The 19,656-nt window shown below is 42.9% G+C and overlaps 2 protein-coding genes across 3 annotated transcripts in view; one reads left to right on the top strand and one right to left on the bottom strand.

Annotated features, from left to right (window-relative positions):
- Positions 1-2,393: 2,393 nt before the first annotated feature.
- lrrtm4l2 (leucine rich repeat transmembrane neuronal 4 like 2) lies at positions 2,394-5,724 on the bottom strand. Its single transcript, XM_080894556.1, has 2 exons — positions 5,497-5,724; positions 2,394-4,974 (listed from the first exon to the last, which is right to left on the bottom strand). Exons 1-2 carry the CDS (start codon positions 5,498-5,500, stop codon positions 3,371-3,373), a joined length of 1,608 nt encoding a protein of 535 aa, XP_080750682.1. The 5' UTR covers positions 5,501-5,724; the 3' UTR covers positions 2,394-3,370.
- An 8,191-nt stretch (positions 5,725-13,915) lies between these two features.
- The window catches only part of LOC308404384 (leucine-rich repeat transmembrane neuronal protein 4), a 58,261-nt gene continuing 52,520 nt past the window's right edge, over positions 13,916-19,656 (top strand). Inside the window, exons 1-2 of one of the 2 annotated variants that reach the window (XM_080894407.1) lie at positions 13,916-14,418; positions 14,954-16,494. In XM_080894407.1, coding sequence (XP_080750533.1) covers positions 14,367-14,418; positions 14,954-16,494 — 1,593 coding nt within the window. In that variant the 5' untranslated portion in view covers positions 13,916-14,366. Of the gene's footprint in view, positions 14,419-14,953; positions 16,544-19,656 lie in introns of both variants that reach the window. The other variant, XM_080894408.1, reaches the window with a different exon arrangement.

The raw sequence follows: 19,656 nt of genomic DNA, 5'->3' as shown, positions 1-19,656 counted from the left end.
GGCTGCACTGTAATTTTACACTGGATTCCCTTCCTGACACAACAACACCATTTATCTAGGCTTTGGACCAGCACTGGGAGTACACTAGCTTGTGACTTCTCTGAGACCGGGTTGGTATTTCCTTCTGGTCTCTAACCAGGGAGTTTTTATATGTTCGGCAACCTCTACACCATGTAGCTAACGGTACACAGGTTGATAATGTAGCCACGATCAGTAAAAACACACACCATGTATCTTAGATATGTACAAAACAACAACAATTAAAAACAATGAGATAAAGCCTTAACTATACGAGGTGTCAGCTAACCACCTGATCCTTCAGGAAGTTACATCAGCGATGTAACCCACTACATATGACAGTCTTAATCCTTTGGCTTGTTTAAGGATTAAACAAATGGGATGTTAACTACCGAGCTTTAGCGATGACGTTGGGTGGCGATTGTTACCTTTGGACAAACCAAGGCTAGTTTCCTCATTTTCATTCTTCATGCAAAGTTGAGCTAACTGGCTGCTGGCTGTTGCCTTATATTTACCAGAAAAACACAGGAGTGTTATCAATTTTCTCATCAAACTCTTGGCACGAATGCTAATATGCTATTGCCCAAATTTTGAGTGATTACTTTAAATTACCTCCCTCGAAAATAGAAATCAGGCAGCCAGATAAAAAGAAAATTATGTGTTTGAGGGGATAAAATACCATCACTGCTGCGTTAGGATTAGTGTGCTTACCTTTCAAATAACCAGCATACACCTTGTGCAAAGAGTTACATGCATTACCTTGGAAAAATCCCCAGTGACTGCTGTAAATCAAAACTTCATGACCACCAGGGAGGGGCGAGCAAGTGAGCATTTCTGGCCTTGTTGAGCTGAACTTCACAGAGGTATTAGATATTTAGTATGTAAAGGTTTAGCTTTTTACAGAGTTCACCAGCGAAATGTGATTCTACTTGTGCAATGTTGCTTGAAGCTGAAGCAGCGCATTCCTAGCATCTTTCATCCGCACAGATATCCTCCAATAGCGATCTGAAGGATGCAGGCCGCAGCTCTCTAATCAGTATTCCTTTCTTAGCCACACAACACCAAAACATTTCAAAACACAAGGAATTGCTTTTCATCAATCACTACACGACAAATCAAACACTAATTACAATAGCTGCGGAAATTAGATAAACAAATCGTTTGTCCTGTTCATATTATGTATTTTTTCTTTGTGCGGCCTCACATTTTTCCCACAGGCCCACAAGAAGAAATTAATCATATCTGCAAGCTAGAAACCAGATTTATGGATATAAATTCTGTTGGCAGCGTGCCTCGACGCCTGCCTGGAGGATAAGGAAAGTGGATTTTGAGCGATCATAAATCCACATCTAAACAACCTTTGACCTGTCAGAAAGTTTCCACGTATAGCACACGACACATGCGAACGGGCTAATAGCAGATAATAAGAGGGATTCAAGCGTGCATTTACTTCAAAACACAACAGGTGGAAAGAAAAAAAGCAGACAGCAAAAAAAATGTGACAGCTGCGAGGGAGAGACTGTAGGATGCCGTTTTTCAGCGGAATCTCTCGCGTTGGGACGAATACCCCTTTTTATTGCTCATATATGCTAACACTAGTGCTGCCTGTGTGTCTTGCTCAACGTGTGAACATTTGCATGTCTCCTGGCACAGGTTCATTTTTCTGTCAACACAGTAAACAAACCACACACACACACACACACACACAAAGAGAATACGTAAGGGAGGAGATGGGGAAAAAAGCAGACCAGTGCAGCTGATAGCTTCATAATAGCATAACTGCCTTGACCTGTAACACCCACTGTCCCTCAGTGGCCTGCCTCTATTCTGTCCTTCCTTTCACTGCACCAGAGCTGTATTTTCAAACTGACAGTGAATACATGGTTATATAAAGCAGAGATTCTTAATCTCTTTCTGGTTTCAGGGACCAAAAATGTCTCTTTGTCTCAAAGAATGGCATCGCCTACTTGGGCTCCACTTAAACCAAACCTTTCCGCAGTAAAACAGAGTATAATACTCCTCTCCTCTTTTTTTTTAAAAACAAGATCAGCTATATCCCAGGGACTGACACGGTCCCCCTACCCTCTGTTTGAGGTGTTAACCCAGATACAATCAATGCTGTAGTGCCGGGAGAGGGTGTAAGAGAAGACAGCAGGAAAACGAGACACGTGGAAATATGTCAGCTCCCCCTCGCGTGCAGCTGCAAATCCAATGAGATGTGAAACATCCACATCACAATGCATGGATTTCAAGAGATTTTTTTTTCGCCATGCGCCGCGTCAGATGTCAGCGTTCTCATCACACACACATTTTCTTCTCTCTTTTTTTTCATCAGTTGTCAGTGTTTCTTTTAATTATACAGTCACATAGAATTCCTAGTATCCACATTATTACGTCTTTACACAAACAGTCCATACAATGACAGCGGTAATCAATACAAAATATGTTGAAAGTCAACATTGTTACTTCTTAACACACACACACAAGGCCTTCTGTTGGACCTGACAGATTTGTACAGCTTGGAAAACGTCAGTCCTGAGATTCAGACTCATGGGTATTTAAATACTGTTCATCTGTGTGGCTTTTCTCACAGCAAATCAAATTGCACACATATTTTTTCTCTTTTTTTCTGTAGTCAGGACGGATCCTTTTACAGGAGAAAGAAGCATCTAAAGTAAAGAGAACGGCCTCATGCATATGATCTCAGGACAAGATTGTTCTCTGTGATTGCCCCCCACCCTCGTCCATTTTTATGGTAGTGCTACTGCTATACTGTGGGGCCCAATGCAAAAATAATTTAACTGGACAAAAACTATCTGTGAGAATAAGGTGCAGTCCTATTAGTTCATCCCCATAGTACACTCATATACACACATACACTCAAAGGTACTGACATTTATCCAAAATGCTTTACAAGCTATATAATAGTAATAAATAAAATAAAAAAAACAAAACAGTTGCAAGTAAAAAGTGGCTTTGTTGGCTCGTATGTTCTATGGCAATATACTCTGACTAAGAATAAGGTCAGTCTCTCTGTGGAGCTGACTTTCGCGTTAGCAAAGATCCAGTCTTTTTGTAAGGTCAGACACAGCTAACCCGACTGACCCTGCCACTGTTCTTGTGTCAGTCAGGGCGATAATTAACTCTCCAAATATATTTCTCCATTCCAATCTTCTTTTCTCTGCATATAATTATATTGTACTATGCCCCCCAGTATTTTATTCACTGCTGCAGAATCTATCATCTCATATTAGAGATAAAAACCACTTAATCTTTTTTTTTGGAGGGGAAACAAAGCCTATCTACCTCTGCTTAGCAATTGCACTTTATATCTCGTGTTTTAGTGGGCAGCTCAGACCTCGCATTCTATTGATCCTGATATAGTGCACGTGCACGGCCTTGGCTCGTTCACCAAGGAGTCCATTGTCTCCGAGTTTGAGTGGTAGCTCAGATAGTACTCTTGCAACTGAGAGTTAAGGTCCTGTTCCTGCTTGCGGGCCTTTTTTCTGCGCTTATGGTTGACTGAGTGCTGCTGCAGCTGCCTCATGGTGTTGGGGTAGCGCCTCCACGAGACATAAATAACCAGCAGAATCAATGACACTGACAAGAACAGGGCTACGCTGCCCGCAATGATTTTATGGAAAGCCATATGTTCAAACTGTAGCTCAGGGATAAATGATGTAGGTGTTTCGGGGGAATTGTGAGCTGTAGAGCTCATAGTTATGGACTCTGTTGTCTCTCTGTCTGTCCTGCCAGGCTGGTCAGGTGAAGCAGTGGATGTCTGTGCAGCCAGGTCTGTAACATCAGAGGGAGACGGGGGAGCTGTGATGTTCACAATTTCAGCTGAACCCCTAATGATGAAAGTGGTCGAGAACACATTTAACATGTCTATGCATACTGAGTGGTTTCTCACTACGTCCACCACTCTTTCGCCCTGCACAGACTTGGGACTGCTGCATATCATGCTGATTTCTTTGGAGTCTTTGAAGGTTCTCAGCCATGTCATGAGAGGGCAGATGCTGGGGCTGCAGTCCCAGGCGTTACCTGCCAGGCTGATGGTGGTCAGCGAAGTCCATGCTGCCACAGCCTCCACAGGCACGCTACTCAGCTTGTTTGATTCGAGGTTCAGTATCTGTAAGTTTGGCATGCACTGGAAAACAGCGGGATCCAAGATTTGGATTTCATTCCCCGAGAGGTCCAGTTTCTGAAGTTTCTGCCAAGTCCACGGCACACCTTGATTGATGAATCGTATGCGGTTCCATTGCAAATAAAGAGCCTGGAGGTTGCTGAGGCGTGGGAAAATAAAGAAATTAATCCTGGTAAATTGATTGTGCTCTAAATGAAGTTCCCTCAACTTGAACAGCCCCAAAAACGCGGTGCGGGTGAGGCTCCGCAAGCGGTTATAACCCAGGTCGAGGAACTCCAGGCTGCGGCAATCCAAAAAAGTACGAACGAGGATCTGTTTCAGTCCATTGGACCTGAAGTGGAGATTCTGTAGCTTGCGCAGCCCGTAGAAATGTCCGGGATGGAGAGACTGCAGCTGATTATAGGATAAGTCCAGATTCCTCAGGTTTGGTATGGCACTGAATGTGTTGTTGTGCAGATGGGATATTTTGTTTGAGCTCAGGATCAGTTCTTTCAGCCTGCGCACCCCGTGGAAAGCTAAAGCATCTATGGCATTGATTGAGTTGTGGTCCAAGTAAAGCCACACAAGCTGACCAAGATGAGCGAAGTGGTACGGCAGCAGAACCTGCAGGTTGTTGTAACGCAGAGACAGACCTTGGCATCCCGTGGTGATGTTTTCTGGAACGTCGTGGAAGATGCCCGACTCACAATAAACGATCTTTCCCTCGCAGCGACAACTCACGGGGCACATCCTCTCCCCCTTGCTGAGCAGCAGCAAAACGGCTGCCTGCAGAAGAAGACATGATAACCGCCAGTCCAACATCACAGAACCTGTTGGGGGTAGAGTGGAGCACAAGCAATCAAAGAGATGACATGGTTTAAGAAAATGCCTGCTCAAGGACGCTCAAATAAGTAAAGGCAAAGAATTCATCCTTCAAACAGGAGATCATGGAGAGAGGAGCAGCTTGAGGTCTGATGTCTCAGACTCCAGACCTGCTTCATGAAGAATTGATAACAGTCTGACGTCAGCTATTTTTAAGGTATGCATATGTGATCATATTCACATAAAGAGAAAAGCAAATAACAGTAATTATTATTAGCTTTTCAAAGACCAGACACGTAAAATCCTCCTCCATCATTAGGTAATAATTAAATAAATAAATAAATAAATAAATAAATAAATAAATAAATAAATAAATAAAAGCAAAATTCAGTTTAGGAACTAAACAGAAATAATAATAATTAATAATAATGATCTGCCATTAAAAACTGATCACTGCCGTCGTCTTGGCTACGAGGAGCCTCAGGAGGGAGAAACTGTGTCACTAAATTGTGAGGAACATAATGACTTACCCATGGTTACCGAGGGAAGGAGTAATCCTCTAGGGGGGGTTAAAAAAAAAGAACGATAAGAGACGCGTTAAACTGCTCTCAGTCGCAGTTTATGCGGCTTCAGAGTTGCACATTGAGCATGACTTGAGCAGCAGAAGCAAGTTTTCCGTAGCGGTCCAAACCCCCTGATCCCTGCATGCCGCTCAGAAATAGGACGCCTTCACACCTGGGTCGTACTTGGAGTCGCCACTATAGTCCAGTCGGCTGTGTGCGCAATTACCCATTTGAGCGCCAACAGACTGATGCACAATCCTCCACTCTGTGCTCTCTCTCTCCCCCCTCTCTCTCTCCCCTCAGAGGCGTAGGCGTCTCCAAACACACATACAGTATATAAACTCACCTCCAGCCACGCATGCCTAAACCAGCTATTAATTAATGAATTAATTATAGCAAAGTATTAGTATTTTTTATCTATTAATTGCTCGTATTTTTTTTTTAACCTGGGTTGAATTAAAAGCTACCTAAAATTAATTCTAAAAATTAGCTTTGAAACCAAGCTTCGCATTTTTTTTTATTTTAGGTATTTTATTTGTATTTATTTATAGTAAGATTTCACCTCGTTTACTTGCACCGGTGTCCTGATGAGTGCCGAACATGATGATGACAGAGATAACAAACGGGGGCGGGGGTGCGGGTAATCAAAACAACAAACTCTGGGCTGGTGGTGGAGGTGGGGGGCTGTGATCCACATCCACCATTCATTCAGCACTTGCAATCATTCATTCAGGAAAACAGAAAAAAACCCAAGTAGTGACAGAAAACGTGTGATGAGTAGCTTGTCAAAAATGCTAATTATTCTAACAGCTTAAGTGTGATGTTGACACTTTAACGCAGATAAACAGTCAGCACCTCTTGCTGGCTAGAAATGTTCCAGACAGCGGGATTATAAATGGCCTTTATGAAGTGTGCACTCAACAGACGGCAGAGGAACAAAAGGGGAAACAAAACATACTGGAAGTGGGAGGGGATGAGGGTACCTCTAATTTTGTGGTTGTTTCACGCTCATCTTTCATACTCTGCTAAATCTGCTTAGAGCACGCACTCACCTCATTGGACACAACAGCGTGGAAAATGCACAGCAGTCAGAGAGTCTTGAGTTGTAAGGTGTGGTAACAGCAACCCCTTGTGCACGCGGAGGGAAGCGTATGGCTTGCAGAGACCTGGAAATTCACCAGTTCAGCGAAGACTGGAGAGAGATAGGTAACCAACCAGATCACTTGTGGGTAATCAGAGCAAGCTGATGAATTCATATTCATATTTGTAATATTACTGGGAAAGCAATATTTCCTGCCATCCCTGTGGAGCGCATTAAAGAGAAATGTATTTCTGCTCTTTAAAGAGAGGGTTGATTATGTCTATAGTGGCACACTTTGTAATTAAATGTCATTTAAATGCATTTATTCAACTCATAGATTACTTTTCATTTAGGGGGCAAACTGCTTGCTTGACAATTTGTAACATTAAGGTGGAAGAAGTGCCAGTTTCTACATAAATACTATAGAGAAAACGAAACCTGCTCTCAGCTAAGGGTGTGAGCTGTGCTGTTTGTCAGTGATGGTGTCAGCTTCCACAAACAGGTTATCAACCGGAACTCACTTTGTATATGGCAAATGACTCCGTATGCACGCCGACTCCATCTTCTGTATTGACAGTATAATTGTGGATGTCATCAGATGTGACAACCGCTATCTCTTAACTGCCAGTGACAGCAGACGAATCCTCCTCTGGGCCATTTTCAAACCCATTCTCAGAGATCAAAAATGCGAGCCCGCCTTTTCAAAATGATGCTAATAAACAGGATGTTACAGCGTGGAAGATGAAGAAAAGTTGGGCTTTACAGGCATAAGTTTGTGTCTGAACTGACTTGTTAAGAGCCTGCACTGTGCCACATGTGGACTGCACAGCGAGTTGCATGCAGTCACATATTGTTGTCAATATAACGCACATCTGGTGCTCACAGGTGGATGGATTTAATCACCCACTCAGTCAACTTTCTCTGACATTTCACTCTTCTCACTAGGCCACAAATTATCAACCATGTTTATATTCTCAAAATTGCCTCTCATGATAATTTTGTGCCCTTCAGCAGATTGGCAACCTGTCCAGGGTGCACCCCTCATAACTCGTCCTATGACAGATGGGAGGAATTCCCCCCCAAGACCTGGAACTGGATAAGCAGAAGTAGATGGGTAGATGTTTGAATGTAGTTGCCTTCTGTTACAGCATCACATGCATCACAGAGATAACTTGATGGCTAATTTGCCTTTACGTGACTGCTGCTGCACATATTGAAATCCACAGGAGGGAGACTCTGCAGAAAGAAACTGAGTTTCTGTTGCACTTTTCAGGCCTTCTTTTAGTATTTGACAGCTTTTACTGCTATATCTCAAACTGCATTGAAATGAATTTGATGCCCAGGTATTCAGCGGTTGCGCGAAGAGGTAGGCCACAACGTCTCATTGCTCATGCAAACAAATGACTCTCAGTCACTCTAAAGCAGCAGGTTCATTAAAATTTTATTTGCACGTAAGGTTTAAACAACTATATAGCACTTTTATCGCAATTGGGAACAAAATGAAAAAGGTAAACAGTACACAGTGGAAAAACAAACATCTAAGTGACTGAGATCCTCAACTGCTCATTATTTACAGACATTTTCTCATTTTATCTTTTTTATTTGTTTAGAGAATACATACTCGAAATAGAATCTGGTCCTGCCAACCCTGACAAATACAGATATTGAGCATATTGTCATTTGAGACATGCCTGAAAAGCTGTAAAGCTCAGCCGCAATCCCGCCAAATCAGCTAACCTCGATGCTTGGCCACATCTGGTGATGGCTCAGCTGATGCCCTTCAGCACATCCAGCCAGAAAATTTTAACTGCTTTAGCCTGTCCACGTATGCAAACTTCTTTGCAACCTGTCTCCACCATTCATACCAGTCATATTGCCAAATATAGACCACATATTGAAATACCAAGCTTCTTTTACTGAAATATCTTGTTTTAAAATGGTCACCCTGGTTTTACTCTATTATTAAGTATATGAGGAAGAATTGCTGATGTAGGGAGATCAGCTGTTCGGCTGGCCTCTACAGGTCCCTGATAAGATGATAAACAGGAACAGAGTCACTGTTTCTCCTCACTGACTGGATTTGCTTTGTCGCATCACCTACAATAACACAAATCATTTGTGAGCTAGAGCACAGCCCTTTGTTTTCTTTTATATTTATATTAATACTTTATAAAACAGCGAAGCCTGTTGCCTACTCAAGTTGTCTTTTCAGTCCCCAGTTGGAAGTAGGACCGTTACATTGTCGGCTTTTTTTGTTGTGGTTGTTGATGATAGGGAATCCTTGTTGCCCAGCTGTCTCGTGTGTGCAGAGCTTTTCTATGTACGCTGCATTATGTATGAGGAAATACACAAATGAAAGCAACATAAACCATTTTTAAAAGCAGCACCTTGATATTTGCGGTGCAAGGAAAGGCTCATTTGGAACATTATGGTTGTTTGACTCAGGATTCGAATGCACAAGCCCATTACCATCATCTCTATAATGCATTACCAACCGATCCTCACAGGCCTCCTCGCAGAAGGAGAAGTTTATCTTATGCATGAGAGCAGAGTTTGAAAAGGTAGACTTAGAATATAGAGAGATGCTTTAATGATCTTTTGCTGGAGAAACGAAGCCGAAGAGTTTTGTTTTAAGCATTTTAACGACTGTTTAACCAGCTTCCCCGCCCCCTCGTTAAATGCATCAGTGTTACAGCTGCTGACGTTTCAGCTTGAGAAAGATGTAAAAGTGAGTATAAGCCCAGGTGAGATGAATGACTTTGCAACTTCAAATCAGCACGTAACTTCAAAACTGTTAATGAAAAGTGGCTGCACGATGGTGCGACCAGTGAGCTGTGTTAGGATGAGGATCGGTTTTGGAGGAATCAGCTTTCGTATACAGCAATCAGTCGGCACACGCTCTCTCTGGTGTATTAAATGGCAGAAACAAGCATGCTGTTTGAGTCACAGGAGCAGCAGGGGGTAGAGTGGCAGATGTTTTGGGACCAGGCTTCTTTCTCAGAAATATTTACTTGCTGCTAGGATGTTTTTTTAATGTTCAGGAGGTAATTAAAACTTCAAATTTAGAAGTCAGGGTCAGCGCAAATTAAATCTGTTTGAATCTGCTTTGTGCTAATTATTTTACTATACATTTCTAAATCCCGTTTCAGTGGGATTCATTATGCTGCAAAAAAGCAGTTCCGCCCATGCTCTATTATTCAGGGTTCAGTCAGTCACAGACAGTCATTAAAGTTTCATAGTAAGCAGTTTGGTGGCTGAGGCATTTGCAAAGTGAGGTGAGTGCATATACCTTTTTGTTGTTTATGCCCCTGCTCTCTGTGCTGTTTAAAGTCAAAAGAAAGCCATTCTTCTGGTCTCTTATGGTGTTAACTTGTTCCCGATGACTCCTGAGGTGCCATTATCCAGCAGCAGAGAAACCCACGTGATTGTCTCAGTTTGGCAAGCAGATGGATTTCAGCTTGAAAGCAAGAATAAGCACAAAGCAAACATGCAAGTGAGAAAGGCTTAAAGGAGTTGAGGTAGACTCGTTCCTTTCAGTGTAAAAGTTGCCTATAAATGTACTGTGAAACTCAATTATTCCTTGCATATGCCAGTTCTCGCAGATTCCAGAAAAAGCTGAATGAAATGTGAAAGTGGGTCATGTTAGATTTGTTCAACAACATAAATAAGAAGTGATGCACAGACCACAGGGGATTTAAAGGAACCCGGCTTGGGATGGTTATACAGCAGGGACGTGCTGTGATTTAAAAAAAATAAAAAATAGGGATAGGAATACAGGATATAACAGCTTTTTCCACCATAAACATCAAAATTTCTTCCTATTCCATACATCCATATGTGGAAAAAACTTTTGAGATGTTTGTGTATGAGGACAAAAGAGACCCCAAGGGGATCGACCTCACAGACCAACTAGAACGGTGCGGTACATTTCACCTCAGACACGTGCAGTTTTACTCTGGATTTAAATTACTTGACACAAAAGTGGGCCACCAACAATGGGGAGAGATCTTGTGATATTATATTGCTAATATTACTCTTCTCCACTTTATTTCCATCCACCATAAAATAGATATTAAAAATCAATGTGTCTTTTAATTTTGTCTTTATAATGTATAGAAGTGAATAAATGGATGACAGGGAATCACTCTTTTCATGTCCTTACTGCTTCTCTTAGCAGACTTTCATGGCCAATCTCAAGGGATAGACGTAGTTCCACATTCTTATTCATGCACTGCAGTCTGCTAAGAAAACAATGTTCCTAATCTTAAAGTTACTGTACACTCATTGGCCACTTTGTTAGCTAACAACTGCTTGTTAATACAAATATCTAATAAACCAATTGCATGGCAACAACTTGATGCATTTAGGCATGCAGACATGGGGAAGATGACCTGCTAACTGCAAACTGAATGGGATGATGAAGGTTGTTGGTGCCTGGCTGTTGGCTGGTTGGAGTTTTCCAGAAAGTGCTGATATGTTGGGATTTTCCCTCACAACCATCCCTAGAGTTTACAGAGGATGGTCTGAGAAGAGAAGATATCCAGTGAGTGGCAGTTCTCTGGGAAAAATGTCTCGTTGATGACTGAGGTCAGAGGAGAATGACTGCTTCGAGCTGATAGGAAGGCAACAGTAACTCAAATAACCACTTGTTACAACCAACAGATGCAGAAGAGAATCTCTGAACACACAAAATGTCTCAATTTCTGCTGTGACATTTGGATGGTAGGGTCAGAATTAGGCATAAACAACATAAAAACATGTATCCGTCCTGCCTTATATCAACTGTTCTGGCTGCTAGTGGTGGTGTAATACTGTTTGGGATATTTTTCTGGCATACTTTGGTGCCAAATATGCATTGTTAAAACATACAGCCTGTCTGAGTATTGTTGCCCGTGTCCATCCCTTTATAACCACAGTCATCTCCAGCAGAACAACATGTCACAAAGCTCAGATCATCTCAAACTGGTATTTTGAACACTGTACTCAAATGGCCTCCATAGTCACCAGATCTCAATCCAATAGAGAACATTTGAGATTCACATCATTCACAACAGGAGATTCACATCATGTATGTGCAACTGTGTGATGCTGTCATGTCAATATGGACTAAAATCTCATGCACCACCTTATTTAAAAGATTGCAACTGTAAAAAAGATATAACTAATACAGTGACCAGTTAGAGTACGTCTAAAACCTCCAAGAAGCAGACTTCATATAAGCTGAAAGGATATATTTGCTCTTAATATGCACAATATATATTCAAGATAAATACATTTAAGTAAATCCAAGAGCATAAAAACTATATAACAGAAAAAGTTGGTAATCCATAATAAAAAAAGCACCAAGTCTGAACATTACTGGTGTGTAAAACATGCATACACACAAAAGTTTTTGATTTAAGTTTATTTCCATCCTTTTAAATTCAAATTACTGCAAAACTGGGTCAGTGCTGCTGCACTAATCAAATAAATAGAACCACTGCTGTCACAAATCATTCCCCAGATAACAAACCCTACGTATAACCCTGCTTTACACGTGTACACGTTCGAGAGCTGTCTGCTTATATTACTGTTTTGCACCACACGGTGTTACACGTCTGCTTAAGAATACATAAACATTTCAGAAATGAAAGTTTGGAAGCACCATCAGATGGTTCTAAACACACAGATGATTGTGAGGTGACTGCACAGCACACTGAAGGGTAAAAGCTCTGCTACCGTCACTGCCACTCCTTCAGTTACATATGTGCCCATGCCAGAGAAAGTGATTGTGTATGTGTGTGTGTGTGTGTCTTTAGATTAATGCCCTGCCCTTCACCTCCAGTTAGCTTATCGATCTAACACTGGAAATTAAATCAGTGACTGATGGCGAAGTGCTACATGCATCCGTTTTATTTTAGTTTAAGCAATTTCTTTGTCACAAACTATTTGTGATTTGAGCTCAAATATTCATTAATGTCCATTACTGGTAATTACGCTGCTCATTAAGTGCAGGGGCAGAGGGACCCATTAGAAATGATGACTTTGACCCGGACTCAAAGTCCCATTATGAAGCCTTGAGAGCATCCTTTGTTTACGCATGATGTATTTCAGTATCACTACCAATAAAGAGTTCCTAGTGAGCTCCTACTTAATTTTTTACACTTTTTCTTGCTCATAAATGTATCATAAGACTAAAAGAGAGCATTTGGAATGCTAATGTAGCAAATGTCAACAAAACCTTCATTGCAAAATACATTAATTCAGAAAATAAATAACAAAAGTGATATGGAGATTGAGAAATGTTTAACAGATATGATCTAAAACCTGCATCCTACCTGTACAAGGCAGACTGCAGGCTGCATGTGTGATTTATTTTACCACCAACTCCTTAACAACTTCTTAACAAGCTGACCTTTTTGTTACAGGCCCACCTGCCGAAGTCCTAATTAAAAACCCACATTAACAGATTTTGCCAATAGACCCTTCGATGCAGGCTCAGATAGAGTAAAACTCACTGCATAATTCCACTTAATTACCGGTGAGGAAAACAATCTGTGCGTGGACTTCGCCAAAATAATGAAGTTTGCGTTTGAGGTCCTCGCATTTTCCTTGGATATTTATCCCAGAACCCCTCCTGCTCCTCCGTCCTCTGTTTCTTAATCATCTACTTGAAAGAAACACACGTGGCGAACCTCAAAATATGTGCAGACTTACAAAGAAAACTAAGTAGTATAAAGGTTTAAATTAACTACCTCCAGCGGCCAAATGGTTCTTAAATAGCAATAATATTCAAGCAAAAGATAATGGAATATTAAACAGGACTGTGCTGTATAATGACTGCCTCTGCCTATGCCTCTTAAGATTCATATGTGCCCCCCAAAAAAGAGAAAGAAAATCAGGGCATTAAAGTTACATAATATTTCTTCGCTCATTATAATCTTAAATTTGGTGGGGTTTAATTCTAATGAACGCACATCTTGCGGCACATCTTCACAAATATCCACACAAAAAGCTAACAGGCTTCCCATTCCCTCTATAATTGATATGCAGGCTGCGTTTGTGATAACAATGAAGTCTACTTTAGGTTTTTCCGGTTGCGGAGTGCCACTCTGCGACCAGAAGAGGGCATCTCAAGTCCTGAAACCGAGCACCGGCGAGCTCCGTAATAATCTAACACCAACATCATTCCTGTTGCTGTACAATTGATTTATTTTTAATGCGACGGTTAACGGCTCTAATCCACAGCAGCCTGCTTCTTTCCCCCCCCCCCACTCTCTCTCCACTGTCCACGCCTGAAGCGGGATATAACCAACTTATCGGCTTTGGACCACAGTTTATCCCTCTCAGATTTCTTCACTTGGTCGTTTTCCAGTGTTTTTTCTCCCCGTCTCTCTCGCTCTGCCACTTAACCTAGATTCAACAATTGGCGACTCGGTGTTTAGACTGTTTTTTTAATAGCCTCCCACGACAGGCGCTAAACTGTCACTCTCATGAGGATACGAGCTTGAGCGCATCCATCCGAGGGCTTTCGGGAGAAAAAAAAATACGCGTTATCGAGCTGATGTTGTGCGGTAATGTAGGAAACTACAGACAGGGAGGCTGATGCACACCTTTTGGAGCTGCTCTTATCTCCGACAGGTGTGCGATTGCAAGTAGAGCGGATCCGGCTTCGGCGCAAAGTGTCCGTTTTATCCGCGCAGACGGGCGTCCTGGTTAAGTGTCCAACTATTTGGGCAAAACGCCGAGTGCGTCTAAACATGTGCACCGGAGACGCATGCAACAGAGATCCCTGAGCAAGAGGAAGAGCCGACACCGAGCAAATATGGGTATGTATAGCCAAAATCTGTTCCGCAGGGTGCTTAAAGGGTTCATTCCTGCGCAGTCTTTTTTGTCTTTTGCCTAACTACAATTCACTTAGAGCTGGTGTCGCTGGCGTCTGTGCCCCCCCTGCGGTTTATGACTGATGACTGCAGGCAGGGGAATCCGAAAGGAGGCTTTTCTCTCAGCAACTGTTTGTCACATTGTGCATCATGCGTGTGGTTTATCAATCACCTTTCCAAGAGCATGACTTTGGCTGAACATAAGTGTGTGTGTGTGTGTGTGTGTGTGTGTGTGTGTGTGTGTGTGTGTGTGTGTGTGTGTGTGTGTGTGTGTGCGCGCCATGAATGCTCCAGTGCAAATTAAGTAGGCAGGAAAATCCCCCCCTGCAAATGTCTCAGAACATATTCAGTTGCTCGACTCAAAAATTGTGCACATTCTATTTTCATCTCTTTTATTCCCTTCTAGTCCGTGTAGTCTACATGGTTCTGTGTGATACATGTTCTGTACTCATAAACCTCTCACTTTCCTGTGTGTCTGCAGGACTTTTTGTGCTTTTCAGATGGCTTGTGTTCACTGTGGTGGTGCCCTCCTGGCTGCTTGCTGTTCCAAGCGGCATCCGTGAGCGTCCCTGCCCCCAGAGCTGTCGATGTGATGGGAAAATAATATACTGCGAGTCCAATGCCTTCCGTGACGTGCCAAACAACGTGTCTGTCGGCACACAGGGCCTGTCTTTGCGTTATAACAGCCTGGTGAGCCTTAGAGCCCACCAGTTTGCGGGCCTCAGTCAACTAGTTTGGCTCTATCTTGACCACAACTACATCAATGCCGTGGATGGCCAGGCTTTCCACGGGATAAGGAGGCTCAAAGAACTGATTCTCAGCTCCAATAAGATCACGCAGCTGAAAAACAACACTTTCCACGACGTCCCGAATTTGCGTAACCTAGACCTTTCCTACAACAAACTGCAGGTCCTCCAGCCTAATCAGTTCTGGGGTTTACGGAAGCTACTCAGTTTACACTTGAGGTCAAACTCCCTAAAAACAGTCCCGATGCGCGTTTTCCTCGACTGCCGTAACCTGGAGTTCCTCGATATTGGCTACAACAGGTTGAGAAGCCTCACACGTAATGCCTTTGCGGGACTCCTGAAGCTCATCGAGCTCCATTTGGAGCACAACCAGTTTTCTAAGATAAATTTCGCTCATTTCCCTCGCCTGACTAACCTGCGGGCTCTCTATCTGCAGTGGAACCGCATCAAACTGCTAACGCAGGGCCTGCCATGGATGTGGACTTCCTTGCAGAAGTTGGACCTCTCAGGAAATGAGCTCCAAGTGTTGGATCCAAGCACATTTCAATGCCTGCCTAACCTTCAGACTCTCAACCTGGACTCCAACAAGCTCACTAATGTCTCTCAGCAGACAGTGGATGCTTGGATCTCCCTCACAACCATCAGTTTGGCCGGTAATTTGTGGTACTGTAACCCCAACGTTTGCCCTCTGGTGTCCTGGCTCAAAGCCTTCAAGGGTAACAAGGAGTTTACAATGATATGTACCAGCCCTAAGGAGGCACAAGGAGAGAAAGTTACAGATGTGGTGGAGACCTACAACATCTGTACTGCAACTCCGACCCCTATCCCCTCAACGACATTGCCCCTCACAACGGCGTTTCAGCCTGAGCTGAAACCTCTCCCCACGCAGTCTGCGGTGGATAAAAAGCTAACCTGGAACAGGACAGCCTCTCCAACTCCTTCCGAGGCCTCCCCCACTATCCCATTACCAGACACCGAGTATGTGTCCTTCCACAAGATCATAGCCGGTAGCGTGGCCCTCTTCTTATCTGTGGCTATAATTCTGCTGGTTATCTATGTGTCGTGGAAGCGCTATCCCAGCAGCATCAAACAGCTTCAGCAGCGCTCTGCGGTTAAGAAGCGCCAGAAAAAGGCACGGGAGACCGAGCGCTCCTTTAATTCACCACTGCAAGAGTACTATGTGGACTACAAGCCTTCACACTCAGAGACTATGGATGTGCTGGTTAATGGGACAGGACCTTACACATACACCATCTCAGGCTCCAGGGAATGTGAGGTATGACCGTTGCCCTCCAAAAATCCATTTCCACTGCGAGGCATAAGAGGTAAATTTTCTAATGATCTGCAGGGTGAAAAAAAATTGTTTTCTCCTCTGCTTCTGTCTGTAATAGGATAAGGACGCAAAGGGCAGTGCATGGTGACTTGTTTTGCATTATGCTGGGTTTGTTCAGTTCCATTCGATTACCCAGCTGTTGTTTTGAGTCATGCAATATTATTGCTAAAATATGATACCCATTAGCTGCGAGTGCAGCGGCAGCTCCTCCTCATTGGTAACTTACAGTAAGATGCATTACACGCAAAGTGGCTCCATCTTTCACTCCTGACACAAAACATCTCATTGATGAATCTGTGTATTCTCAGACTTTTTATTTTCCCAAAACTGCTTGCCGTCCTGAACGAACCGGTGTAAACCGATTGGATCAAGTCACTGTGCAGATGGTCCTCTCCTATCCTGTGTGCTTGCTGCCACAGCTGTAGCGGCAAACGTGCAAATCGTGTGAGTCTTGATGTTTGTTTGCGAATGTCTGAAGTGTGCCAATATTTACAATCACACCAGCTGATTGTAAATCTCATTTTCTTTGCTTTTTTCCCCCCTAGCCTTTAGCAATTGTGTGCTTAGGTTTTTTTCCTCATTAGTTTAACTTACAAAGTTCAAACAGTCACCACAGGCTGGGGAACACTATGAAGGCCTGCAGCCAAATAAAAGATAAATTATGCATTTGGGCTTGCATTTTTCCTGGTTTTTGTGTAACGCTGCAGGAGGGGACTGCATTATGCTACTTTTGTTTAATCTCAGCATTATAAAGAAACTGTTTACTCCTGTGAAACTTTTACTCATGGAATTGGCTTTAAAATTCTTGCACTAAAACCAGACTTCCTCCACGTGACAGATTGTGAGCCCCCTGCGTGGCACTAAGGGATCGAGACAGAAAGGCTAATCAATTTGCTCGTGTTTAATTAGGCACTTTTTTTGCCCATGTATTCTTTATTTTCTCTCCAAATGCTCTGTATCTGTCTTCTTTTGTCCAGCAGCTTTTCTTTTTTCTTCTTTTTCATTTGGCAGTGTGGTTAAGTGTGATTAACAGAACATGTTGTGCTGGGAAAGATGTGGAGTCGCTGGAATCTTTGCGAGCACCTTTTTGTCAGAATAACCAGACATGCTGTTTAGTACGGGAGACATCTTTCTTCTCCGTTGTCTGTGTCAGCGCAGCTCAGAGACAAAGTTTTATCTCGCTGCAGCACAGCTCATTTTCTATACTCTACATACACCATGTAAAGCATTTTATAAGATGTTTCATGTCAGTGGATTGTGCTGTAGCACCAGTTAGGTTCTTGCTGTGCCCTTTACTCAAGTCACTGTAAAAAGGCCCGCACACATATGTTTCATTGTTTTCAGAAATGTCACTTGGTACAAGGTGCGCGGGTAGCTAAATCAGCTCTTTGTCAGATTATCTGTGGCAGAGCATTTCTCAAGCGCAAGGGAAGCTGGAGGTGAGATGGTCGGCTTATCAATCTTGTAGCTTTCATGTGCGAATGTGGCGTGGGAGCATTAAATGGCAGACCTAATGGGGCTTCTGCTAGCTGGAATAACTAATAGCCCATCAGAGGTAAGGAGCCGAGACTTCCCTCAGCTTTGTTATTCCTTGCCCTCTACAGCTCAAGGGAGCAGCATGAGTTGTTAAAAATGTAATGGGATTTTTTTTCTTTTCCATTTTTTTGTTACCTCTGTGCGTGTTACATTTCATGCCAAACACAGCAATGCAATGTAAGAACACATGCTAGAGCCGGACACCTGTGAAACCACCTGCAGGTTTGTCGTGCTTGTTTAAGTTGCTGTAAAAATGTGCCCACTAGATCGTCGTGTGCATTAGCTATGAACGTTGCTGCCATCGTGCTCATCAATAGTGTCTTGGGCTATTTGCATCACAGTGCAGGCAAAGTCTCTTCTGACACACGAGAATTCATTTTTCAGTTTTTATTAAGAGCCACAGAGTGCAAAGTGGCAAGTGAGATGAACGTGGGAGAGATGCTGTAAAAGGCTGCCCGAGGGCTCAAACCTTCTTCTCAGGAGTGTATTGTAAACGCCAGAATCCGCTGCACTCCCCGCACATTATTTTAGCTATTCCAGATAGCAAGCACTTAAGCTATTAGCTGCATTTTCAATTAGGAGAAAGAGCTTTGTAATTGAAGCCTGTTATCTTCTGCACATGCCCAGACCAACAGACGTGGAGTTAATTTGTTTCTATAGATTTACTCCAGCACAGCTCAGCAGGTTGGCTTCGACACTGCGAACTGAACTCGCAGGCTGTGAATTTTGATGAACACTTTGAACCGTGCGATTCTGTGGTCTTCCTGTGGCACACTATTTAAAAATTTAAAAAAATAAATAAAAACCCTCTCTCTTCCTTGTATGCTATCCACTTCTGAGCTCATAGAGCAGCTGCAGTGGTAGCTGTCCACCCACAGATAATCCCCTGCAAAGTTATTTCAGAAAATATTATGGTGAGAATCCCACCGTCTCAGCCAAAGGCAATTCTTGTACTAGGGTGGAATCTGCAAGCCTTAATAAGGTGAGGAGATCCTGCTCAGAGATAATTAATGTGGCCTGTGAAAAAGGCGAGTGAAGTGAGGAAAAAGAACTTGCCGGTGCGACGGACTGACACCACTGTTGTCCAAAAGACAAGCCTAAATAATTACTTTTAAAAATCAACTAATTTTCCAGCTGGCAGGGTTTGTCAACATTCTGATGCGTTCGAGGCCAGCACAAGCTTCATTCATGCATGAAGTTGTTCCTTTTTCCTTTCCTCGCATTTGCAGTTAGAGTGTCCCCCTCCTGGTTATATTAAAAACTAATGGCTCCTGTGGACCTAATCAGTGTTTTCCTGGGACGAACTCTGTATCTGGGGGCGCATTTTGTTCAGCAAACATTTGTTTAATTTGTGGACACCATAATACGAGCCTGGCCTTCGAAATGTCAGAAATAAGTATCAAGCATGATGGATGATAAACATACACTGTCTCTACTTGCCAAGATGGCAGCTTGCACTTCATCTCTGCGTAAATGCACAGAAGGCTGGCTGCCGTCAAGTGAAGAGAGTTTTGACAGTCTTTGGTATTTGTTTCCAAATAAAGGCTACAGACATCAGTAAAATGGACC

Source organism: Rhamphochromis sp. 'chilingali' (assembly GCF_963969265.1).
Source record: "Rhamphochromis sp. 'chilingali' genome assembly, chromosome: 10".
NCBI lineage: Eukaryota > Metazoa > Chordata > Actinopteri > Cichliformes > Cichlidae > Rhamphochromis > Rhamphochromis sp. 'chilingali'.
This window is presented reverse-complemented; position numbering and strand designations above follow the sequence as displayed.